The sequence below is a fragment of the Anabrus simplex genome, chromosome 1 (assembly GCF_040414725.1).
Source record: "Anabrus simplex isolate iqAnaSimp1 chromosome 1, ASM4041472v1, whole genome shotgun sequence".
Classification (NCBI taxonomy): Eukaryota; Metazoa; Arthropoda; class Insecta; order Orthoptera; family Tettigoniidae; genus Anabrus; species Anabrus simplex.
In genome coordinates this window covers 1,674,536,216-1,674,563,879 of record NC_090265.1, presented here as the reverse complement: position 1 = coordinate 1,674,563,879, position 27,664 = coordinate 1,674,536,216, and the positions used below count along the sequence as shown (strand labels likewise).

Genomic DNA, 27,664 nt, shown 5'->3' with positions numbered 1-27,664 from the left:
AACATTCATCCTTTGTTTATAAAAATGAATATGCTTGACACCCAGTTTGTTAGCTAACTTTATTATTGCTCTGAATCTTGTATCTCAAACACACCTACAATATGATCCCATTTTATAACATTGCCATCTGAGTCGTGCAACACTTTTAAGTCACCAAGGGCATCGAGTGCTTGCTTGAGACAAAAAATACATATACATTGTACTCTAACGCAGGATGACTGAAGGAATGTTTGTGTTCATCGAATTATTCTCAAATAGACAGCCTAGTTGCTTCAACAATAACATTACAACAATCACAACTGTGACAACTGTTCTGCTGTTAAAGTAAGGCAAACCCTGATTAAACTTCCTCAAACCAACCAGCATGAAAACTAATGCTTGGGTAGCCAAACTTTCAGGCTCTTCAATGTCAGTATTTCCATAGTCTGTGAATCCTTCATATTTACCATATATGCCTCGGTGGATCAGTGGTAGAGTGTCAGCCTCCGGATCCCAAGATAGCGGGATCAAACCCGGCAGAGGTAGTCGGATTTTTGAAGGGCAGAGAAAAGTCCATTCGACACTCCATGTCGTACAATGTCGGCATGTAAAAGATCTCTGGTGACACATTTGGTGTTTACCCGACAAAATTAATTAAATCTCAGCCATAGACACCCAAGAGAGTTTCGGTTTACTCGGTCTGCCATCTGGTGGGCCTAGAGTAAAATGGAACGTCGAAATTGACGGGTAGACTGCCAGATAGCGTCAAATTGAAATGTCTGCACACGGTACCCGAGGCCATACAATTATTATTATTATTATTATTATTATTATTATTATTATTATTATTATTATTATTATTTACCCAAAGAAGGATTATACACAGTTCTTTCCTTTATATACATGCTGTCTAGTAATAATGCCACTTCTGCAAGGCCTTGATCTTTATTGATGCCAGTGAGGACATCAGGAAAGAAGCCAGGACTGCACTGTACAGAACCCATCCAATTTCTCAATGAACTTGGTGCAGGCAGAGTAAAAATCTGTCTCACCGGGCGAGTTGGCCGTGCGCGTAGAGGCACGCGGCTGTGAGCTTGCATCCGGGAGATAGTAGGTTCGAATCCCACTATCGGCAGCCCTGAAGATGGTTTTCCGTGGTTTCCCGTTTTCACACCAGGCAAATGCTGGGCCTGTACCTTAACTAAGGCCACGGCCGCTTCCTTCCCACTCCTAGCCCTTTCCTGTCCCATTGTCGCCGTAAGACCTATCTGTGACGGTGCGACGTAAAACAACTAGCAAAAAAAAAAAAATCTGTCTCAAATACTCGTATGCTCTTGGGGAATAGAAGTTAACAGTAAGTGCATATTTCTTGACCTCTTCTGAATATCTGCTACCGTTAGAAAGTCTTGACCCATTAATTAACTGATCACCAAAAAGTTCAAGATCTACGCCAGAAAAGTTACTCTGCAAAACAGCTGCAGAATGTTCATTAATGGAGATTATCATCTTTCAGTTTACTCATTCAATCTTTACAGTACTTTTTGATTATTTGTGCCATACCTTTTGTTGAAGACTTGAACTGATTCTTAAGTGCTTTCTTGTTTGGATAGAGCTGGGAGTTAGTTTTTTCTATTTTTATAGCACCATAATTGTGATCAGCAATACAAGAAGGATATGGTCAACAGCTGGAGACCTACCTCCGTGCTGTGACAAATTTCTTCTTTTGTAATGAGTTTTCAGGTGTCCTGGAAAGTCGAATACACTTGGAACTGCATTTCTAATTAGTTAGCATTTCCCACCATAAGGCCTTGCTTCATAATCCTTGGATACGAAATGTGCACTACAAATAAAATTGTACTTGTTGGGCACAAATCCTTTCCGCTGAACAGCGAAAACCCACCTCTTCAATAAATCTTTGTTATTCAACGGTAACCTGTAAGTAAAAGAACAATTATTCTTCAATGAACATACAATAACTAAACAGCTTCTATACAGCTATTATGTAGTCAGCAATTAAAATGTGACCGCCTTGAATAACGTGTAATAACAAGTTGCTATCTATGATAGGATATATCTTGTTCTTTAGTCTATTTGTGCAGTTATATGCACTGCATGATATAACAGTCTTTTTAAAGTAAATCAAGGCACATAACAGACATAAATAAGGCAAACTTTATTATGATAGCTTACGCGCGGACTCTTTCTTGCCGTACAAAATGGGAGGTAGCTGACTTCAGTATATTTGCTGGAGTCATCCATCTAGCTGTATATAAAGATACTACATCATTGCACCTAGGTCTGCCTGCATATGTATGTTATTGGTTGTTAGGCTTGAAATGCCCAGAGGTCATCCATGCAGCTCTGCTGTGTATTTCGGGTCCCACCATGATTGTAGACCCGGAAAGTTACTGTAATAGAACGCAAATGACAGGTGTTCAGGTATGTTCTAAGATTTCCTTCAGCTATGTCATTGCATTGTTCATATGGAGTGAGATCATACGACGCTGCTGGTGGCGTTCGTCTGTCTGATGTGGATACCACATGTAGATACCGCTTGGTCTTGTTTGACAGGAGTTGGCTATGTGCCAACAACTGGTTTCATGCTCCACCTTCATAATTGTCGCGTACATCCTGTTACATTGTTATGATTTGCGATTTTGAATTTTTGCATTAATGGTATAGAGACATTAGGCCTATCTTTATATCAAAATTATCTCATTCTCTATTAACTTATTCTTCAAAATTCTATAAAACTCTGCATTACAAACGTATAAAGGCTACATTTCTGATTTTGAAATGCAAAAAGTTACCGCTCCTGTTTATAGTGTGTACCGTAAAGTTGTGAACATGAATTTGGTCAAAAGCAGGTGTAAGGATAGCTGAGACGTATATCTGAAAACAAAATATGGGCACTGTATCGTCAGCTGTGAAATGCAGTCATTCTTTTAATAATACTTAATGTGGTATAGCTTTGTCTAGAAATTAACTGGAATGTTAGTGAATGCTCTTTCAGGCCCAAATTGTGGCACTCACTTGGGTGACTCCCAATAACTGCTTTAACATGACGTGTCAACGGTTATAGTGTTGATCTCAAATACTCACCAGCAAAAGCAAAACACTATGGATTTCAGACAAAATTTAATGTTTGTCCTTTTGAAACCTTGTATAAATTATATGTTATGGCATCAAAACTCCTTTTTCACCCCACCACCGTTGATTGCCCCCCCCCCTCCCCCCACCCAAAAAAGGCGTGTTTCTTCATGTTTAAAGGAGATTGCAGATACCAATGTTCATGTCTGTTACATTCAGATTTGAGATGTAAATATCCCCATAAAAAGAATTCACTTTTTTCACTTCCTTCCACATTCCCCCTCTAAGTGAATTTTCCGAAGAAAAAATTGTCTTTATTAGTAAAGGATCTTCTAAATACATATTATCATGACTGTAACATCTTCAGTTTTTGAGATGTGTCCTCATAGAAGGAATACAACTCCTTTTCACCCCTGCCGCCCAAGATGATTTTCCCCCAATATGTGTTTTCTTTGTTTTCAAAGCAGATCCAAGTACCAATTTTCACGTCTAAAACAACTTCAGTTTTTATTAGATGTAAGTATCCTCCTACAATTAATTCAATTTATTTTTCAATTCTCTCACCCCCCTTCATTGTATTTTCCGAAATCAAAGGAATGCGTGTTTCTTTACTTTTAAAGCAGATTCCAAATACCAATTTTTAACGTCTGCAACATCTTTCTTTTTTGAAATAATAGTATCTTTATACAAATAATTAAACTAATTTCTCAATACCTTCCCTTAAGTGGATTTCCAAAAACAAAAAAAAACCGGGCGAGTTGGCCGTGTGTGTAGAGGCGCGCGGCTGTAAGCTTGCATCCGGGAGATAGTAGGTTCGAATCCCACTATCGGCAGCCCTGAAAATGGTTTTCCGTGGTTTCCCGTTTTCACACCAGGCAAATGCTGGGGCTATACCTTAAGGCCACGGCCGCTTCCTTCCAACTCCTAGGCCTTTCCTATCCCATCGTCGCCATAAGACCTATCTGTGTCGGTGCGACGTAAGGCCCCTAGCAAAAAAATACGTATTTCTTTATTTTTAAAGGAGATTCCAAATACCAAATTTCTCGACTGTAACATTTTCAGTTTTTGAGATATCAGTATCCTAATAAAAAGAATTCAACCCCATTGTCAGTCATTTTAACCCCCCACCCAAGTGGTTTTTCCTAAAACAAAAAATACACGTTTCTTTATTTTTAATGGAGATTTTAAAAATACCATTTTTCACTTCTGTAACGTGTTAAGTTTTTTAGATATACTGTCGACATGCTCATTTTAAAATTTCACCCCCCTTTCAGTTCCTTTTAAGTGGTTTCCGAAAACAAATCACCTATGTTTCTTTACTTTCACAGGAGATTCCAAATACCAATTTTTACGTAGATACTGTAGATATAGTCTTTCTAAAAATTCACCCCATTTGTCACTCCTGTGTAACCCTCATTAATTGGATTTTCCAAAATTCCAAATTCGAGATTCCAAATACCAATTTTCAGGTCTGTACCATTTTCAGTTTCTGAGATATAAGTATCCTCATTAAAGGCATTCAACCCCCTTTTCACCCTTTTTCACCCCTCCTAATGGGATTTTCCCAAAACAAAAAATATTATTTTTTAAGAAGATTCTAAATCTGTAAACTTCTAAAGTTTTGAGATATAACTTACTCATTTTCAAAATTCACACTTCCCCTCCTTTTCACCCCCTTAGCAACAGGATATCCAAAAATCCTCCATTAGCGAGCACCTAATTGTAATATGAATGTATCCTCAAAATTTCATTTCTTTATGTCCAGTAGTTTTGGCTCGGCAATGATGAATCAGTCAGTCAGTCAGTCAGTCAGGGCATGTTATATACAGGATATAGATATTTTTTGTTATTTTTATTTTTTTATTCGTGTCTTGCCTTTACCTTGATTTTGACTGTTGGTCTCTGGTGAGACCAAAACTAGTTTCAATAAATATGTGTAACTTTTTTAAGGTTACAACAAACCGTATTGAATAGGTGGAAACCTTTAGCTTTTGTTTTACACTACACTGAGCTTGTGTTTGTTGGAAATGAAGTCTCACAGCCCACTGATACATCAAGGAGATTTTAGTGGATCACGTGGTGCCTTTTGCACCGGTCATCGGTGAGAACTATATCCTGGAGCATGAAAACTGTGGCTAGCTAATTGTACGTCCTCATTCTTGATACAGTTCGGCGTAAAATTTATGAAACATTTTTGAGAAACTGGGCTTTGGACCTCATTCGTCATCCTCAGGTGTCCATAGACCACACAGGTTGTGGGTCCCTGCTCTAGTGTCATCTGAGAGAGAAATTGTACATAATAACAAATTTTCAATTACCTTTCGAAAAACCCTGTATAACTTGCTCTCTCTCTCTCTCTCTCTCTGGTGCTAATTTTTCCTCTTGAATGATACAACTGTTTCATGAAAAAATCTGCTTTGTTTCATGAACTGCTTGTGCCCATTGTGAATGTTTGTTGTCCAGCCCATGTCCCATTTCTCTACGGGGTCGGATATGCGGTGAGATGAATCTGTCGTGGTGGCGGGTTTTTATGACCGGATGCCCTTCATGATGTCAACCTCATCAGAGGAGTTAATGAAATGAAATAATTGACGTGATATGTGATAGTAGGGAGAGAGTGAAACCTGGTGCCGGCACATAGCCTACTCCTGTCGTTATAGCACCAAGGTGTCTTCCCAAGGCTTAACGTCTCCATCCGACGGACGGATCACCATCAACAGCGCCATATGTCCTCTCTCCACATGAGCACTGCGGAATTTAATCCAGGCTTTTGGCACGCAATCTAGTGATTAGAATTTGTATACCACCACCTCCCCTACCCTGCCGGACAACATTCTGATGGTGACAATTTTTTCGGCCAACGGGACTCGAGCCAGCTAACTACGGTGTCAGACCATTTAGGCATCAGCGCCTTAACGATCACGGCCACCAGGCATGCCTGTTGTGAATACTGTAATGAAGCAGAAATAAGACCTCTTTCTTCCTCTGGAGCATTTTGTAAGCTGCTTTTGAATATCATATTTCTGAATTGCTTGCTACTGCATGCCCTTCCTGGTACCTTATGGCTGTGAAAAAACTATGAACCTGTTTTCAATTTAAAAAGAGGCCATTGCTGTGTAGGGAGAGGACCAGAATCTAAACTAGCATACTCTTACACTGTGTTCTACACAGGAACATGTGTTCCTTTACTTAAATTATTTATGAACATGGTGCATACTGGTGTACTGGTCTTCCATTGTCCATCTGGTAAGTCAAAGGTGATGTCACTGTTCGTACCAGTTATCACCCACACCATGAAAAATTATCCAGCGTTGATCGATATCTGAATTCTTAGTATTATCACAATCTCCCCAAACCAATGTGGCTTTGTGAAGGACTGTAAAACATCTGATGCAATCCATGCTGCTAGTCTTCTGGTAGAGGGGCATTTGGAGAAAAGAACAGCAGCCCACATGACTTTTCTGGATTTAGAAAAGGCATTCGGCCAGACACCGTACCAACTGATCCTGTACTCGCTTTGTTTTCGCGGTTTTCCTGAGGCGTATGTTTCCTGGGTGCAACTTCTTTATACCACCACCACCACCCGTTCTGTCCGCTGTCCTGCCAGCATCACTCAGCCGTTTAGCATTTGATTGGGCTTCCAAGGTTCATCTTTACCACTGTTCCTGTCTATTCTCTAGATGGACTGTGTAATTGCAGATATACAGACCCTTCAGCCATGGTGTCTGCTTAATTCTGATGACGTTATGGCGGTTAGTGATTCCCAGAACAGACTAAAGCAGTTTGTCAATCAGTGGAAAGTAAGGCTTCATGTATTCGGACCGCAGTTTAACCTCTCTTAAGATTGTATACCTAGAATGTGGCACCCATACAGTTGGCACAATTCTGGCCATTGGATGTGCTGATAACTCAGTTCTCGGCCTGTCACCAGATGGTGGCACGCTCCAGGATGTTTGAGCTCATGTTAAACTGCTAGGTTTAAATGGCAGCAGGTTACAGGCATCTTGTGACAAGAAGGCATATCTGCGTCTGAAGTAGATGTGCCCCACGATTGTCTAGCCAGTAGTGCTCAATGGGTCGGAGTGTTGGACTTCCGACTACAAGACATGAACAGATGTTTCGTACCTGAAGATGCTAAGATGGTTACTGGGAATCGTGTGAGGTATGAAGCCATACAGGCCTCTTTCAAAGTCGCCCTGATAACAGGACGTGCGAGAGAGAAGTTTCATTGGTATGGGCACAGGGTCAGAGCTGATCCAACATCCATTGTGCAAGAACCTCTCGCACTTAACCCTGATTGACGAAGACCAAGAGAACTCTAAATGAACCGTGTACATGAGAATATGCAGCACGTGGGCATACGACCTGATGCCATAGACGAAGTGGAAGGCCCAATGTAGACTTATGGCAGTCCAAGCATCTTGGCAGGAAAACTCCAAGGAAGTAGCTGTAGTATACTTCAATGTTATGGAAGAGGGCATCCCGTTTAAACGAAGACTATTTATGACTATGGTCGTACTTGTCCTTGTGCTCATCATTCAGACTCCAGTTCTCTGGGTGTAGTGTATAAGCGCTCAACACAAGTCTGCATTTCTAAATAACTCTGGTTATAGTGAACCTTGATGTCTGCTTTCACCCTGTCGCTTCCTTTCTGATCTTGTCCCTTTTGGCCTTCAAGATTCATCCGAATTGTGAATTAATTCTGTTGCTTGGCTTCTTTTGATGTCTGTGTTTAGTGGAGTACATATCTCCAAATCATAGATGAGTTGATAAAAAATAGGTCTGCTGCATACTTATTTCGGCTTTATGGGGATTTTTTTACTGTACCATAAGTAGGTTGCTGACTTGATTGTAAAAGTTGTTGTATTTTCTGTCTCGTTGATTTCATGCTTTCAAGATTGAACTTCCTAGGTACTTCAACTTACTGTCATGTACAGTACAATAATTAAAACCCTTTTCTCTAAAAGGGATATTTTCAAATCGGGAAAAAATGAAAATTTTTGTTCTGAAGCGAGTACAATCTGGTGAACTGCATTCTGTCAACTTTCCAGGCTTTAGGAATCCCTGTTGTACAGTCTCTTCCATTACTTATGTGAGAGTTCTGTGTTAAGATTGCTGTTAACAGATACTGTATTGATATACACTGCTCAAAAAATGTAGACAAGGAATTTGATCGCGTGTACCATGTAAGTAGTCCGTGATTAAGATATATAATGTTGCTCTTGTTCTTCCGACATGTTTTTGAATGGGAGGAATTCTCCACATTTCATTGGAAAACCATTGTTTTGTGGCAGTAGTCAAATGTATCGTGCTATGCCTCAGAGTGAAATGGACAATCGATGTCTCATTCTGTAATTTAGTAAGAGTAAGTAAAGAGTACGTCTCTACTCTTTGTGTACGTTTCATCAGTCACCAGTGACCGAAAACATTCTGTCGTACGAAGCGAATGAGCAAGTTTTTAGTCCTAGAAGCATTGGCAGAGATTCTAGAGCAAAGTAGACAAAATATAGTCAACGACGGGTAAGGCACTGGCTTTCTGAGCCCAAGTTGGCAAGTTCTATCCTAGCTCAGTCCGGTAATAATTTGTGCTCAAATATGTTGGCCTCGTTTAGGAAATATGCGGGCACGCAAAAGAACTCCCGTGAGACAAAATTTTGGCACCTCTGAGTCTCCGAAAACCATAAAAATAATTAGTGGGACGTTGTTATCATCGTCGTCATTGTCTGCTGTTTTCTAAGCATGATTACAAGTGGAAATATGACACTCGGTTGTGGTTTCAGTCTATTATGCAGTTTTTTTACCTTTTCGTGAAATGTTTGATTTGCTTTAAGATTTTAAGTTGCAAAATGACTAATGGAAAGCGAGAGTGGTAAATTATATGATTGAACAGAACTGAAAAATCTTGACAATCATATTTTGTTTGTTTACAATTTAGTTTACGCCGCACTGACATACGTCTTACGGTGACAATGGGATAGGAAGGGGGAAGGAACGGGTACAGTGTACAGCCCCAGCTTTTGTCTGATGTAAAAATGGTAAACCACGGAAAACAATCTTCAGGGCTATTGACAGTGGAGTTCGCACCCAGTATCTCTTGAATTCAGGCTCACAGCTACGCTGCCCAAATCCCACAACCACTTGCTCAGTATCATGCACATTAGTGACATTACAAGAAAGGGAAATAAACACATCAGGTTAACATCTTAACACTGAGTAATCATGGCCATGAGAACCAGTTTTATATCTGTCAATATAATCAGCGCTGTAAGAAATTTGTTGTGAAATCAACATTACTTTCTGATTATAAGAATAAGTGTATCAACCTATTGTTTACGAAACAAAATTCTTTGTTGACCTACTTATCTTTTTTTAAAAAAATTTGCTTTATGTCGCACCAACACAGATAAGTCCTATGGCGACTAGGGAATAGAAGAGGCCTACGAATGGGAAGGAAGCGGCCATGGTTTTAACTAAGGTACAACCCAAGCTTTTGCCTGGTGTGAAAATGGGAAACCACGGAAAACCATCTTCAGCGTTGCAGACAGTGGGGCTCGAACCCACTATCTCTCGGATGCAGGATACCAGCTGTGCGCCCCAAATCGCACGGCCAACTCGCCCGGTAAACATACTTCTAACATTGAGATTGTGCATGTATGATCTGCCAACGCGATGTATACATAGGCCTATATTCGTATACTCTTTCACTGGATTTTCTGGATACAATCGCTTTCAAAGACATTGCCATTCATTGAAAGAAAATTGTCTTCCCTTATATTTCCTAACACATTAATTTCAGTCTTCATGGTAAAGTCCAAAGAATCTACTTCACGCCAACAGAGAAAGAAACCGCGAAGTCAGCACAAGTAGGCCAATCCATATGATAAGTGTCACACAAATTATTTTATTCGCACAAAAATGAATTTCAAATAAACATACCTGTGAAACGATATGCCGTTGCCCTGTATGAACCTACCTGTGCAGCCATCAGCTGCCGAGGAGCGTGACATTTTCCTTAAGGGAAGTATAAAACTTCATTTTATCGAGAAATTCTAGTAGTGACGGTGTGAAACAATCCACCTTTTGCCAAACAGCGTGCTCGTTCAACTTTTCACGTGACTGCAGCGCCAATGCTACCTATAGGGTGGCGTGCACCAACCAAGGGTAAGTTCTACTTCCGTAGTACTCTTACAGTCAGCATTCGGTGACTTCCATACGAGAGTAAATTACTTCCGAAGTATTTTAGTCCTTTCAGATACTCCTGGACTAAATTACTACAAGAGTAAAATGTTGAAGAGCACAATCTTATAGTATATTACTAAAGAAGTAAATAACGTACGAATATAGGTTAGAATTTACTCTCACGTCGTGCATGGAGTAAGCAAAGTTTAGACTTGTTGACTAATGATAATATCGTGCCGTATACGAGAGGAAAGACGTTTCAAACGTGTTTATGGATTACTTAGATTATATTGACGATCTCGACGCAGTAAACGATGGGAAATGTAATAGTGCGTAGGCCTTACAGTGCGTGAAAGGCGATAGCCGTGTAATGTGAACACGGCGAGTTTCAGGAACGTTTTTGGTCTTAGGAAGGAATTCTTTACTTTCCTTCTAAATCTACTTGGAGATCACTTACAGCTGAATTCTTGTCTTAATTTTGTTGTATCTCTAAAATTACAGTTGCTGTCTGCCCTACGAGTGTTTCGTACCTGAACATTTCAGTATAGTTGCCGGTGATCTAATTAACGTTTACCGCACAATTGCTAGCCGTATCTTTCATCGCGTGGTTAAAGCAGTAGTTGAGGCTAAGAGGGAGGTACGCCTGCAAATGATGATCGTTCGGAAAATAAAAGGATATTCTTCACGTTGGCAGGTTTCCACACGTTGTGGGTGCAATTGACTGTGACTGCGCGCATATTCCCGTTTATTGCCCTCTCGGTGACAACGATGAACTTTACAGAAATCGGAAGAGGTTTTTTGCTTAACGTCGCACCGGCACAGATATGTCTTATGGCAACGTTAGGGCAGGAAAGGCCTAGGGATTGGGAAGCGACCGTGGCCTTACGGTAGGGCCTACAAACCCAGCATTTGCCTGGTGTGAAAATGGGAAAATTTCGCTGTGGATGTAGGCCATCTGTATGAAGAAACCGCCATCAGTTTTAATTTTTCCCGCGTGTCCATGACTTTCTGCTTTGCTTCCGTCTTCGCTTTTAAGTCCTTCTACAGAATCTTAACTTGCTTTTCACTGCGTTTTCCGTCACTCGAAGCATTGAATTCTTTCGCCACGACTTTCCATGAATTTCTTTTCTTATCCAGGATCTGTATGTTGTGTTTCTTACACCTTATATCCTTTGCATAGATCGTCATTATCTCTATTAACAAGCATTTATCTTTTTCGCTTAAGTTTTTCCCCCGTTTCCTATCGCACATAACCTTATCTATTTAGATTTCTTTAAAGAAGATACACGAACACAGCACTACTCCGCGAGTAACGGACGCTACTTCTGTAGTAGTAACTAAAAGAGTAAATTGCACTTCAACTCTCCGACGTTACTTCCGGAGTAAATAACTCCCGTAGTAATTTACTTCTGTAGTGTGGCTTTAGTAAACGCTACTTCCGTAGTAATTTACTCCAAGATGGTGCACGCTACCCTTAGTGTATTATTTTCTAACTCTGTGGCTTAATGTGACTTCATCTGTTGTTGGGAGGCTTTGGAAACAATTTTGTGAAACTGGTACATACACACGAAAGCCCGGGCAAGGGGAAAACGGAAAACATCTGCCAGAGAAGACTGGTACGTGGTGAATTGTTCTCTCCGCTGTCACTCTGTGACTGCCCGAGACCAACAAAATGATCTAAGAGCAGCAACTGGTTGCAGTGTCAGTGAGCAAACAATACGCAACAGACTCCGAGAGGCAGGTTTAAGACCAAGAAGACCTCATCAGGCCCTTTGATTAACTGTTTGGCACAAGAGAGATTGATTTTGATTTCCTGAGAACAATAGAAACTGTCATTTGCGTCACTGGCGCAATGTATTGTTTACAGACGAGTCCCGCTTTCTTCTAATGTGGTGCAACGGACGTATACATGAATATCATCATGGTGAGCATTGTACTGAAGCCAGGAATCCACAAAGGTACACTGAGATTGTACTGGATCATGTTATGTCAGTTGCAGTTGTAATGGGTCCCCAGTTTATCCTGCAACACGACAATGCGACAGTGCATTCAGCAGCAGCCATCGTGGAAACTCTACAGGACTTTGCGATCCGAACCTTAGACTGGCCTGCTCTGAGTCCTGACTTCAATCCCATTGAGCGTTTATGGGATGTGTTGGACAGACAACTTCGGGCCCGTTTTGTAGCACCTCATCCTCTTGAACAATTTTCAGAGGTCCTCATTGAGGAATAGGCCAAAATACCGCACAAAACTGTTCGCAGACTTGTCAGGAGCGTGCCTCTTAAGACATGAGGCAGTAATATGGTCACCTGGAGGGCCTACCAGATATTGTAATGTTTTTTTTTTTTTCTTTTTTTTTTCCCCACTTTGGTTTACGACATTGTGTTGAACTGCAGGTCATAGCACCAACATGTGTAATAACAAGTGAACAGGTTATGTACGTTTTAGTTAAAGGTTTCATTTTCCAGATAAAATGTCTTTTTCACTCCAACCATTCTGGAAAAAATAATGCAGGTGTTAATTTGGAAGTTAAGTGCAATAAGTTCCTCAATCACTTAATTCAGCACCAGTTTTAATCTACAGGAATGGATGAATTCAGTTATTTTAGTGGAATTTCTGCTGTTGTCTTTTGACCAGTGACTAAAGAGCTTACTTTTGAATTTCTTTAATATTCTTTAAGGGGAGTATGAATGGCCTATCCTGCTAATGTAAATTTGCTAATTTTATGACATTTTCTCAAGAAGTACTTCATGCAACATAATGAAACGTTTGCAGGTTACTTATACGTGCTTCATTTACTCGCTCCTCTAGTTTGATTGCAGCAGGCTACATATTCTAGGAGTTAGGATAGATTTTTTTCTGTTCTTTTATTACGTTTCTTCCTTACATTTTTGTGCATTTTACTTCAAATTACAAGCTATCTTTACCATTCTGGAGGTATAGTATTATAAGGGTATAATAAATACTGTGAAAAAATCAAGTCTATCTTCTATAGGCCCTAGTTCCTCAGAAAACAGGTTATTTGAAAAAAGTAAGTTTCAAAGAAATTGAAATTAAAAATTATTTTAAATTATCACTTGCTTTTTAACAGAAACAGCTAGAACGCACCAACACTGTAGTTTTCATCATCTACATTCTCAGAGTGCATCCTCTTCCTCATCAAAGAGGTTTGGCTGGAGAAACAGCGAAAAAGAAACCAGAAAGTGGCAAGAAAGGAACAGAAGTACAAAATGTACTCTCTCTCTTTATTTTTTTGTGCTGTTGTGCTAGTGTACTATTCATCTTGTGTGCCAGTTATAAAATTTGATTATGAGAAGAGCAAAAGGAGTGTTTAAAAAAGAAAACTTTGTAGTTTGTCTTGGTGTATCAGAGGTTGTGTGTGAAGTTACAAATGCAGCTTCACCCAGTACTTCAGCTCCATGCCCAGAATATCGCATGTACAGTTTAAGGGGAGTTGCAAAGCCCTAGATCGACAATGTTAAATTTTAATCCACTTACCATTATTTTAGAAACCAGTAGAGATACAGGTATGAAAATTTTTACTGGACAGTTTGGAATATGTTCTTAGTTTACTGAAGTAAATTTATTGGACTAGTCACCAGTTTAGGAAATATGCATTTTTAACTTTATGCATATTTTTAAAAATTATTTTTTATGCTTTCACCTAAATAAATTTGGTTATACATAACATTATGTATTCAGTTTAGTTCAGTAGACTCCTAGGAATGTTATAACTCCCTGGGAATTTTAATGCTCTACTCCAGGGTGGCTCATGAGGTATGAGAAAGAATGTAACTAAAAATGTAAGTGTTCGCAAATGGGATTTAAAGTTCAAAATGACTAAAATTTGGTGAAAATGTGGTGTTTTTGTCTTCTCGCTCAAAAGATCAGAAAGGTAATTTTAAAAATAGGCCAACACAATAAAAAGGGGATGCTGAAACCATCCATGCGATTACATAAGAATAAACCTAATCGGACACGGGGCCCAGAGAAACAGAGGATAACCCCATACTATCTTGTGACTAAAAGGAATGAAAATTAACAGCTGAAAAGTTCAAGGTACAGTTACATTTTGGAAATCCTAGTCACAAGAAACTTGCGTTTCTTGAAAACACTTCTTCTTGGAGACATTTTAACTTTTTTGAATGAATGCATCTAACTACTCGCGATTATTACTCATAATAGAGGTAGCACTTTAAAAAAAAAAGCACATTTTTATATGTTCATATTCTGAGCAACAGCCATGTTTCTGCATTGCTACCAATAGGCACTATGTAAATTCTCCTTTCTAAAACAACAAACCACAGCCTTCTACCTGAAAAATTGCCGAAATTATTTCATCTTGAAGTAACGCAGGCAATATGTTTAATATTTTTGACCTGTGCAGACAATGTTTTAAAAATACAAATAACTCTTCCCATGCAAGTTTTAAACATTTATACATCGATTCATTCAGAAAATAGCACATTTTATTTGACCATGGGATAAAAAGCCAAAAATTTAACAAAAATTGCTTTCTAACTCTCTCTAAACCAGAATCACAACTATTATACCAGTCCTGCCAACTTAATGTAGCAAGGTTTCCACTAGGATTAAATCAATAATAATAATAATAATGTTATTTGTTTTACGTCCCACTAACTACTCTTTTACGGTTTTCGGAGACGCCGAGGTGCCGGAATTTTGTCCCGCAGGAGTTCTTTTACGTGCCAGTAAATCTACCGACACGAGGCTGACGTATTTGAGCACCTTCAAATACCACCGGACTGAGCCAGGATCGAACCTGCCAAGTTGGGGTCAGAAGGCCAGCGCCTCAATCGTCTGAGCCACTCAGCCTGGCAGGATTAAATCAAACCTCAGACTTCTAGGCCTTATGGTTTCTAAGATATTCATTGTTAACTGACCAATGATTAATGAAATGCAACTAATTAAATTAAATATACCAAATTTAATAAATCATACACTTAATCAATCAGCAAAAGAACAATTACAATTTAAGAAAATGGCCATGTATATTCCCGTTAATTCATTTTACTGAACACAAATTGTAAATTGACAATTCGGAGGCAATATTAAATCATAATGGTTCATTGATGAAACGTTTTAACTCTGGTTTCAAAAGTGCACATTGTAGAAAAATCTTTTGACTTTCTTATTAGTGTATGGAACTGTCGTGTATGTTCCTTAGAAAGTAGGATAAACCAAGATGACAGCATAATTTATAAATAGGTGTCCTAAGCTCAGAAGAACCATCACATGAAATATGTGTGTGGATAAATCCACTTTCATATCAGACAATGGTTGGATTAGGTTTCATATGTGTAAAATACCATATCTGACCTTAGTCGGCTTAAGTTACAGCTGAGTGTTACCTGTTGGCTGGAGTCAGGGTGGCATTTAAAAATCACTAGGCTGTATGATTAAATACCTGCAGAGGGAGCTGGGAGTGAATGTGTTAAGTTTCCACTGTGCAATATGCCCTTATGGTTGGTTATCAGGGCAGGAAGACGTGATAAGTGACATTGTCAGCGACTTCTCACAAAGTTGCTTGGTTCAAACTTCAGCCAACACATGGAAGAATCTTCCCCCTCCCCCTGGTTAAACATGATTTATAACACTGGCCGTGAAAGCTTCAGCTGCTACATGGTAGAATTTTTAAGCGGAAAGTTTCAACCTTCTGCTCCAGGTTTCACGTAAAACTGCAGGGGTCCTGTGATGATGTCAAGTGTTATAAAACCGCAAGCTAGCTAGCATCTGAGGTGTACTAGGTAAATAGGGTATTATGGGGTATACAGAAAAGAGATATAATAAAAGCTTTTGAAATGCAGTGTTATGTGAGAATCAGATCACAAATGAGGAAGTATCGAATTGTTGAGGAAAGAATGGTTTAGCAAAAAGAAAAAAGTATTTCATAGGCCACATTGGGACACCGGGGGCTTGTTCGGTTGGTTGGGGGGGGGGGGGGGACGACGACACGAGAAGAGACCAGGACATCAATATGTTAAACACTACATTTAAGATGGAGCAGTTGTTGAAATGAAACTCAGACCCATCTGTAAAAAATTTGTGACCTCAGTTATTAGAGAATGCTGCTATTTGGAAGCTATACCTCTCTGCAAAGCTCCTTCTGTGGAAAAGGCGTAGTGTCTGCCTTCAGATCCAAAGAAAGCCAGGTTCAAACCCGGTGGAGTTAGTTGGATTTTTGAAGTTCATTGAACACTCTTCCTATGATGTCGGCATGTAAATCCAGGAGAGATTCGGTTTACCGTGATGAAAGCAAAACTTCAAAATTGACGAGCAGGCAGCCAGATGGCATCAAATTAATTAGACTGCAAGAGACCACACAATTGTTAGTACAGGGTGCGGCAGAAATATCTGACGAATTTCAGACGTAAATTACTCAGCAACGCAACACGCTATTCACAATTTTTTTGTTTTCACAGTTTAAAAGAGCAGGGTTTGCCGTTTATATAACATACAGTAGATTGGAGCAAACTAAAGGTCGTATTGGCCACAGCTTTCAAAGAGGTGTTATTGTCGTGGTACACGTGGTCTTGACCAGGGGGTGAAAGTCTAATAGGGCTTATGGTTCCAATCTGTAGGTAGCTTCAGGTAGTTTCTCTTTTTTTAGATGGCGCTGGAGGTCATTCATAACCTGTAAATAGTTATATACAGGTTCTGTAGATGGCACGCAAGTAAGCATGAAATGAGCGATGTTAATAATTAAAGGCAGTTTGTCTCAAAGTGATGTATTTCAAGTCTAACCTCAATCACTGGGCCCTTCTAACAAATTAATTAGTCATATAACGTCAAGCATTATGGAGATAATATTGCTGGATTGCATCGAATTCGACTTTACTCAATCGATTAACCTTGTTCGAACTTATACCGATTTTAATCGATAGTTCCCATGATGCTACAGTATTTGTATTTTTTGAATTCCAAAGTCAATCATTCATTTGAAGTTAAAGCTGCTTTGAGGTGTGTGGTTATGTTCTCAGTAACATAGTATGCCATACGAACTAGGGGTATCAGATCATTATTCACAACATAGTAAGTACTTGGAAATAAAAATATATGAATTACAATGTATTGGGCATGGAAATAGTAGAACTGCATTATTATCGCCGGTGGGTGCGGGGGGGGGGGGGTGGCGAGGGGCAGGGGAAATGAGGGGGGAGGGGCTGTAAGCATACCCGGATGTGCATCTCTGCGCTATCTGTTGATAATAGCGGTAAGATAGTGCACAAAATGCGCACTGTGGCGCTATCTCTGATAAGAGACTGAAACTTCTAGCGCCAAGTGGCTTGGTACCAAAATTTATCATTGAGTTTCATCTCTATTCTATTCTAACCTCTTCGGTCTTGACCTTGCCTTGGAGAACACTTGCATCATCTCGTCTGGGGTAGTCGAGTCAGCCAGCCATTCGCTAGCATGGCGTGGAGTGGTGAATACCAAGGTTTGTAGTGATTGAGACTTATTTCAAAAATGCCGACTCTATTACCACAACTCAGCGTTTGTTTCACAGACACTTTGGCTTAGGTCGACGTGAGAAAATTCTGAGCAGGAACATCATTCTGTTGTGGCTGAACAGTTTGAGAAAAAGTGGTTCGAGTGTGAAAACAAAGCAGCCTGGTAGGCCTTGTAGCATTCCAATACCAGAGACCGCCCATGCAGTGAGAAACGCCGTTACGCGATCACCTCAACGTTCGATGTGTAGGCATTCACGTGCTATGGGACTCTCAGATCGCACCGTAAGGAGGATTTTACATGCAGACATAAAGTTCCATCCCTACAAAATGGTGGGTGTTCAGAAACTCGGTGAACATGATTGGACTAACCGCAGAGCGTGTTGTGAGACTATCCTTGAAGCTTTAGCAGCTGACACCAGTGTCCTGGCAAGTGATAAAGCGCACTTTCATTTGTCAGGCTACGTTAATAAAATTTTCGTTACTGGTCCGCGACCAATCCTCAACAGCTCCATGAGCGACCTCTCCACAGTGAGCGTGTTACTGTTTGGTGCGCTGTCGCTGATTTCGGAATTGTAGGCCCTTACTGTTTTGAAGAGGACAGAACTGTAACAGTAACATTGGATCATTACATATAGCTGTTACGCAACTTTCTGCAGCCAACACTCACCGACTTAGGGAATCCTGCTGTGTGGTTGCAACAAGATTGTGCCACATCACACACAGCCAGGGCGTCGACGGGTCTCCTCAGAGAAATGTTTCATCTCCTTGCGGGGTGACGTTCCATGGCCAGCCCGTTCCCCTGACCTCGCCCTGTGCGATTTCTTTCTCGGGAGATATTTGAATGATCGCAGCTTCCAACGTAAGCCTCGAACACTACATGACCTGAAAGCTGCCATTCGTGAAGAAATAGAGGCAATACCAAGAGACATGCTTAAGCGACTCATTCGGAACTTCAGGGAGAGGCTTCAGAGGTGCATCGTACAGGGCGGTCGACATTTGGATGACATTATTTTCAAAACCTAGTGTGTATGTGTGTGTGACGCAAATGGCAAACACTACTCTTCCCATCTGTGCATTAAAGCTTTAAATAGTGTGTTGCGTTAGTGTTATTTACGTTTGTAATTCTCCAGGTATTTCTGCCGCACCCTGTATTACGTCCGTTCTGCAAAAAATGTTACTTATACATTTTAGTAACTCTAAACAAGAAGAGAAGGGTGTTTTCATATAGGAATGGTAAGTAAACCAAAGGGGTTGGAGCTCAGGGAACCAAAGATAGTTTATTTCCTTAGAGTTGATTTGTTTTTGAACCCTAAAGATATAAGATAGTCTTGTTTCTTAATTTATCACTGCCAAAATTGACCAGATAACGAGTAAATGATGATGAATGCAAAGATTTCAAGTGAAAATCTTATTGTTCTACACTTCAGTTATATCCGCTAATGCAATCTTGATGTGTTCTTTTCTGAAATATTATATTTACTGTTAAGTTGATCATGAAAAGCCTTACCATAAAGGTAGAAGTTATCAGCAGGTAAAGGATATTTCTTTTAATTACTCCCCAATTCATGGTCTTTTTCATAGGGTGGTTGAGGATGAGTGGTTGATAATGCTTATTCCTTAACTAAAGACATAACCCGTAAAGTGTGTGTGATGATTCAGTTTAAAGAGAAACCTGTAAGGCATCCGTTTTTATTAATGACCTTATAAATTCAAATCTGCTGTACCTGTAGAAAGTAACTTGTATCAGGTAAAGGTTCTTCATGTTGGAGTACTCTGTTGTAGTGACAGGTATAAAAGTTACAGCAGGCATCCCTAAACTGTTTCGAGGACTTTTGTTTTTAAGAGATGTTTTAGGGATGTTAACCTGAAGTTGATTAACCTGTGTGTGTTTTTGAAGGGCTTGTGGAACTAACAGCAAACATCTGTGTGATCTCCTGAAGCAACCTGCATGCTAAGTCTCTTAGCCTTAATTCTACAGTTAGACACTGGTAAGGAAACCATTTTAATTTTATTTCTTTTCAATATCAGCTTAGCACATGCACAGTGGAATATTGGTATTTGAAATATTTGTTAATAAATGTGTCATTCTTTGTGCTGATGGTGGCTGTGGTGGTAGTTGGTTTATTTTATCCTCCCTGTAATTGAGAAAGTAATATTTTTTAAGGTACAGTTTTTTTTGAAGTCCCCCAACACAACTGCCATTGCCTCCATCTATTTGTAGTATTGCTCTGGTAACACATTGTTATTTTGTTCCCATGGCAATCAAATTGTTGACATCATTTGTTGACATGGCAAACCATTTTGCCCTCTCCCCTCTGTCTCTTGATTGTTGGGTTCGCATCTCGGTTTGAATTGGCGGCAATGAAATGGCACATCCACCTCTACCTATGGCCCACTACGCTCGTGATCGGATGCACCTGTCTTGCCCCGCCCGCCCTGTTTGGTGTAATTTGGCAACGGTGGACGATGTGACTTGTGTTGGTGGTGACTGGTGACCCCTGCAGAGCTCTCGGGCACCTTCAGTGGAAGACGACGAAGATGGCCACCTGATATATCGTCATGGGGACGTGCTTCAAGAACGATGTTCGTGAATACACCAACTTTGTAGTAGATATACTATAGACACTTAATCATATCCCCATCATATCCATGGGGGGAAACTCTTTTAACTCTTTCCAGAGAGGATATTAATAACATATTCCTTTTCAGCTTCTGTGTATGGGTGGGTTGGGTTAAATTAGAAAGTATAGATGGCATGATTTGAGATTAAGTGAGAAAGAAGTCCTTTGGGCTAGAGGGACAAAGAAGAAATTTTATTATTGGTGAGAGAGGAGACAATTAATAAGCATGATGGAGACTTAGGTTTTTTTTTAAATTCACTAAACTGGGGTGAATATCATATCCATGTATATTTTTTAAATGTTGGGACCAAGTAAGGTACTATTAATATTTTAAGATTATAATTAATTGGACTGTGTATGTTGGATACCCTATGAGAGGACTTTGTATGATAATGTTCAGAGCTTACTTGAAGTTAGACTAATAAAATCAGAAATAAAATCATACTTTTAATAATTCTTAATGAGATTTATTAGTTTATTTTTACAATAGATGTTTAATAATTTTTAAGTAATATTATTAGGTCTATTTATTTTTTAGAACCAGCTAGTGATAATATAGAGGTTTCCAACAGTCACACAGTCAGTCGGCATGTTATATCTAATTGCTTCTTAATTATCAATTTCAGATAAAATCTTGGCCACCTTAGGTGAAGGCACTTTTGGCAAAGTCGTCAAAGTCAAGGATTTGCATTTGTAAGTGTTACCTTCTTATATATGTTTTGAAAGTTGACTGTGCTCTGTTCACATGGCATACTTTGATGTTAATTGTTTGTGAAGATTAATTTTAGAAAAAAAACTTTATTTATTGAAGATAGTACACCATTTATTTTGAACATGTCTTATTAATGAAGTGTTCTGCATGGATTGTATGAAGTAATTTTGAAATCAAAATGAGAGTGGAAGAATTAATGCGTCATTTCGTGCCTGCCAAAACTTATAAATTGTTGTTGGTCAAGATTTGGCATAGTTGAAAGTATGAGGTAATATAGTACACAATAGGACAGATTTGTACCTGGCTTATGGAATGCACACTTATTGACAGAACCAACATTTAAACAGCTAATTTGGAGCATTTTCTGCTACAATTACTGCAGCACTCTAAGTATTTCTATTTCCTCATAATGTATAGTGCTTGGAATATAAATTGTATGGTCATAGAGAATGGTTCTTATTCCACTAGAGTGGAAACGGGGAATCCTTGAGGAACTTGTTCGAGAATTTCCAGGCTTTTATGATGCCTGTCTCATATTAAATCTGATTGCAAAATTTAGTTTTGCTTGAGTAGGTGTTTTTGTGTACTGGATTCATTGTCTAGATCCGTCTTAGTCTTAAGGCAAAACACAATCTAATTTAGCCAACGACATCAGATGCTGAGCACTAAAATCACAAAAGCCTGGAAATTCCCTACATTTAGCCATAAGGATATGCTTGTATCTTCCTGGAACAATATGAAATGTGCAGATACCAGTATCTAAGTACCAAAATTCTCATGAAGAGGACATTAAAAAAATCAGTATGCTATGCCATTCTCTTACAACCATAATGTTCAAAATGGAAATAATAATCTTAGGAGTTTGTTCTGAATGGAGAATTTGTTGATGTAGTTTACCGTCTTGATAGTAGAAAACATTTTACCAAGATAACTCCTTTCTTTAATAAGTGTTGCAAGTCAGTCACAGAATACATTTGAAAGGGCAAGTATGTGACCTAAGATTCTTTACATTATTGGTACATAATCTGGAATAAGTTATTTCCAGCATGACTTGACAATACTGATATTTGACACAAGCACTATGCACTCTAACACATACACTTTTAACTGAGGTATTAGAATAACAAATAAATTAAGGATACAGGCATTAATGAAATTTATATCGTGTGATAAAAATTCTCTGTAAAGATTCATCTCGCTTCATACTTGACCCTGAATAGGAACTATTCTTTACATTCTGTAATCGCTTCATTATGAACGTCAATGTTCATTACTTGGTAAATTACTTTCCTTTACCTTCATTTAATAGAATACCTCGCATGGATTCTGGAAGGGATAGGGTGTCGTTTTGAAATCTTTCTTATTCCTGTTATGCTTTGCTGTTGATATTGCTTCAAAGAATCTGAAATGAGTAGTTTAATATGGTTATATTCAAATTCATGGAACCGTATCCCAGGAGTGCTGCAGTTTCCGGATTTTTTAATGTTGAAGGTGTTTGAAAAACTTCTAAAAACTGTTAGAGGGACAATGTCTTAAGTCTGTATTATGATGTTCCACCTGATCAATACACAAAGATTCAGTTATAATATTAGAATGCCACACACTATACATTTAAAAATTTAGTACTAGTTTTCATTCTCTTCTGGATAAAACTCAAACTATAAAATAGCACTAATTAATACTCTATAAAATATTTATGTAGAAGATATATGTCAAGTATATCCCTAAAGTGATATAATGATAGGCAAATTGGGTTGGGTCATGCTGTTGAACTAAATGAATTTTAAAATGTTGCATTGGAACTGCATTATCAGAAGACCATATTTGTAAAATATTTAAAAAATGTAATATTTTGTGTATTGCTGTGAAACTTCAGTTTTGCAGTTGTAGTTCATTGCAGTTTAGTGGAGTTTTTATGACTTCAACCTTATCAGAGGAGTTAATGAGATAAAGGGAAAAGGTGAAATCTAGTGCTGGCACATAGTCTACTGCTGTCTAATAGCACCAAGGGATTCGAGGTTTTACGTCCCCATTCGACGGACAAATCACCATGAACAGCATTGCCCTCTCTCCAAATGAATGTTGTGGAGAGGTTTGGAATTGAATCTAGGCTTTTTGCATGCAATCTAGTGATTACAAATTTTATACTTTCCCCCCTCTCCTACCCTGGTGGCCAGCGTTCTCACGGAGAACTTTTTTTTCTTTCCAACCATCTGGCCTCAAACTGGCTAACCATGGTGTCAGACCCTATTGACTTGAAGCCTTAACGATCGTGGCCGCCAGGTGGGCATCTTCTGAATATCTGTAGCCATAAAATTGTACTCTAAATCAGAGACTATTTTGTTGGACGTGAATCTTTATATGTTGTGCTATCTTATGACATGATAGGAATGTTGTGTGCTGGGTCAGCTGCCATGTTGTTGGATGTAGATCGTGATGCTACGTATTTCTTTTGATTTATCTGAACTCTCCTGCTGAACTGCAAAGAGCTTACAAAATCTGCAACAGATACGAAAATCTAATCTCCCCCGTGAGTGGATTGAAAGGATGCACTGTCTGTACCCACTGCATGCACAAGTCACGAAGAAGGCCTACTTGATTACATTGAAGTCAGGATGTATGTAGTTCGAACTTGTGCCGATATATATATCTGTGTGTGTGTTTTGAGAGATATATGGGAGGTAATCTCGGGAAACACTCAACCGATTTTAGTAAAAAAATTAGAAAACTTCTTGCAGATTATTGTAGGCTAGCAGGCATTGCGAAAAGCTAATGATTGTGAAATGGCTTTCAGTAGATGAAAATTAAATATTGATAACAAACTATTCATTTTCATAATTTGTAGCCTTGGTAATTTGTAACTTTGGCGACCAAGCCCTGCGGTAACAACTAATGCGATGTCACCGATGGTACACTTTATATTTCAACACACTATTTAACCAAATCCATAGCCGCAGCATCGTTGGCGACCAAGGCCTACGGTAACTATATTAATGTGATGTCACTACCGTCGCATATTTTGTTGTTACATTTTCGGATGCCCAGCAGCCATGACATATTCCCGTCAAACAGTACAGCAAGTTGGATAAACTGTACATCTGGGATGCTTCAAAGTAAATTTGCTACCAGACTCGGGCCATTAAAATAATGGAGCTCACCAAGTAATACTTGGAATTAGACTTTCTGCAAAAACGTTTGTACATATTTTCTCAACTTTCAACAATTTTCTGGGAAGAAATTTTTTTTCTGTGTTCTAGTGCATGTTTTATCCAATGTTAAAATGAATGGTGAACTGTTGGTCTTACCAATAAAAAAAACTCTAATGCAGGATTTTGAAATAAATTTCCTTTAAAAATATTGTTTGATTGCAGTCGAGCATTTCAAGTTTGTGGTCCAAGGTAACTCATCCTCGCATTGAGCACAGTGCAGCTGGATCATTTGGGGTCTTTTTGTATTAATTCAGCAATCCCACTTTTTCACTCCCTAAGATAAAGTTTAAGACTGAAGGTGGGGTCAGTGGAAGAAAATGTGGACCAGGCCACAGGAAATGTACCCGACAGGAAAAGCACGGTTTAATTTGTTAGAAGTTCAGATTTTGCAACAAGTAATGCTTTTTGGCTATGACCTTGGATATACTAATTGATAAAGATGCTGAAGAGAAAATTTGATACAGAGGGTGATCAGAGGAAAGTTACTATTGGAATGTTCACGTGGGAACTGCTAGTATTAAATGATCTTAACTAAGTACATTTTAAAACAAATGAAATTCTTCTTAAAAAATTAACGGCATTCCATTATTTCAAATTTTTACAGCCAAATCATTTGCAGATTTGCCATACTTTCCAGTATTCTTCTTAGCCCATTGGTAGTTAATAAATCGTCTGAATGCTATGCGTAGAAGACGACTGGTAATTGCTGAGCTGCATTGTGATCAGTTGTAGTGGTGCCTTCCAGTCTTGTCCCCCCTGTGGGTGGGGGCAGTAGAATACATCCGCAGTATCCCCTGTTGTAAGAAGCAAGTAAATCAGTCAGTGAAATTTAATTTGCCGTTTTCATTGAACATTTTGGCCTCACCTAATTCAAATATTCGTCGTTAACACGGTTTAATGTTGGGATTTTAAAATAGTCTCTCTCTTGGTATACAGCAGTTTGTATGGAGTTTTTACAACATGCACTACAAGGGGGCATCAGAAGGACCTACACATAAACACCTGTCATTTCTCTTGTTCTTGATCCTGTTGTAAATTTCTTATTCGAGAAAAAAAAGCTCTGAGCAGACCAGGTTCTTCCTTATTCAACTTCTTGGGAATCACCATTAATCACCGTAAGTCGGTGTTACGCCCCATTAACGTCCTCACCTACTTGGGGGTAACCATCAACATACCATCACAAGAACTTAGACTTCACTACAGTCAACAGCGGGTACAGCAGCCCGACAGCAGATTGCGGGCTACCTCAGTTGGGTGTCGTGGGTCATGGGATAGCCTCGCTTCCTCCCCAAACACGCGCTCACTCAGGAGCCCTTCTGGATCACCAGGTTCCTGACACCAGACATCATCGTGACTCCCTGACAGATGGCCATGACAGGACGTGATATCTAAACGGATGCCACTCCGAGATCCACTACAGCAGTTGCACCCGACGTCAACCAAAGATGGGCCCAAGCATACCACACTTCTGCCACCATCAACACGGCCGAGACTGGCAGTCATCAGTGCCTTTTGGGCCCTTAGACATTCCAGCAGTGTTTAATAATCTTAATATGTACACCGATAATGCAGTTGCTTTGTGGACTTTGCATACAGGGCGCGGACCAGTGTTACACTCGCATGCATACCTGCTTTCTGTATACAATGGAACCTTGATTCTCCGTTTCTGGAGGGACAATTAAAACAAAACATACAGCACGGGAAAACAAAAAATCCAGGAATGAATGAAAGCCATCAACAATATTGGCTACACATCACAAAAATGAAGTATGTATAATCATAATCTTATAACATTCCTAAACCAAACCAATGGGCCTTTGCCTGCCAAGCGACCACTGCTCAGCTCGAAGGCCTGCAGATTATGAGGTGACGCAAGGTCAGTGTGACGAATCCTCTCGGCCGTTATTCTGGGGTCGCCATTAGATAGTTCCTCAATTAAAGGTAATCACGCAGGCTGAGTGGACCTGGAACGAGCCCTTATATCCAGGTAGAAATGCCCGACCTGGCCAGGAATAGAAACTGGATCCTCCTGGTGAGAGGCAGGCAAGTGAGACAGCGAAACCGGCACCAAACATTAATTTCCGGTACGCAAGTTCAAAATCTTGATACTTTATATACAGTTTTACAGGGGAAACTTCATTTTCCCGTGAAAACTTCTTTCAGTTCAGCAACTTTGATTTGCCACCCTCTTTGAAAAATCGAATAACGCCAAGCCAAACAACAATCTACCGCAAGTAGTAGTCTATTTAATTCTCTCATCTAATAAAATAAAGCACATTAGATACAAAAGCGCCCAGCATGATGGCGAAATCCCTTCTTTTCTTAATCTTCCATTGTAATTTGGTCTCTGGTTCGCAATCAGTTTCTGGAAATCTGGAAATCTTGTACCGCGTAAATTAGGCCTACATCGAGTTTTAAAAGTTATGTTGAACTCAAGAACATGGTTTCGAAGGTAAGCATCGATTCTAAGAAGTTCTCGAATGCATTATATTCAAATCTGCGCATCACTAATCCAATCAAATTGGAAAGAGAAAAAAAGTATCATCAAAACTTCAGAAATTATAGTTATTACTTACATGTAATGTGTGCAAATAAAACGACTGCGTGCTGTGTTTTTTTAAAACACGAAAATGTAAAATTCCTATTATTATTATTATTATTATTATTATTATTATTAGGACCTAAAACAGTAACAGGCAGTCCCAAGACCTCCCATGGCCTTTTGTATCATAAGGTGCAACATCTGTTCTGATCTCGAGAACATAATCTTGTACGATAATATTAAAATATTATATTTGTGTTAAGAAGGAGCAGTTTCGATTCCTGCCTGAAAGCCCTGTTACTATTCAGTGCCCTGAGGAAAGTGCCTAAAACCTGTTCGGCAATACAATCGAAAAAACTAAAAATATAAACATCTAACCCTGGGCATAATGTGGACGTTTTATAAGTGTGAACATTTGACGAAACTTTTTCCGTCATCAAGTAGAGCTGTCGAAATGCTCTGTATCTTCTTACAATTATTGTGGCCACACCGCTTTATAATTTCCGAGATTCTCTAAACAATACCACCTGAATTCAATGCTAAGGTGGTCCCGTATGCAAGGTTACTGCCGATCGCTTTTTCAGTACCGTACTTGCTCTAATTATCGCATTATATGCCATTATGCACAAATATGCCATAGTCGTCCTTTTGTGAGATACAGTTTAAGTCATTGAAAAATGCTTGATCGAGGATTTAGCATTCATGGGATTTAAATTTCTGGACGGTTGATCCGGGAAATCGTTTATTCAAGGAATGGATAATGCAGGATTTTTACAACGTAATTTAATTATGATGCTCGCGGGACCACGTAATTTGAACAAATGATCCGGAAAAAACGTAGGTTCCGGGAATGCATAATC

General features: G+C 39.3%; 1 protein-coding gene across 6 annotated transcripts in view; it reads left to right on the top strand.

The window, feature by feature from the left end:
• The window catches only part of LOC136858677 (serine/threonine-protein kinase Doa), a 283,440-nt gene that overhangs the window by 156,484 nt on the left and 99,292 nt on the right, over positions 1-27,664 (top strand). For all 6 annotated transcript variants that reach the window (XM_068225660.1, XM_068225659.1, XM_068225662.1 and 3 more), the window contains 2 exons: positions 20,225-20,303; positions 20,968-21,034. In XM_068225660.1, the coding sequence (XP_068081761.1) occupies positions 20,225-20,303; positions 20,968-21,034 (146 nt within the window). The remainder of the gene's footprint in view (positions 1-20,224; positions 20,304-20,967; positions 21,035-27,664) is intronic.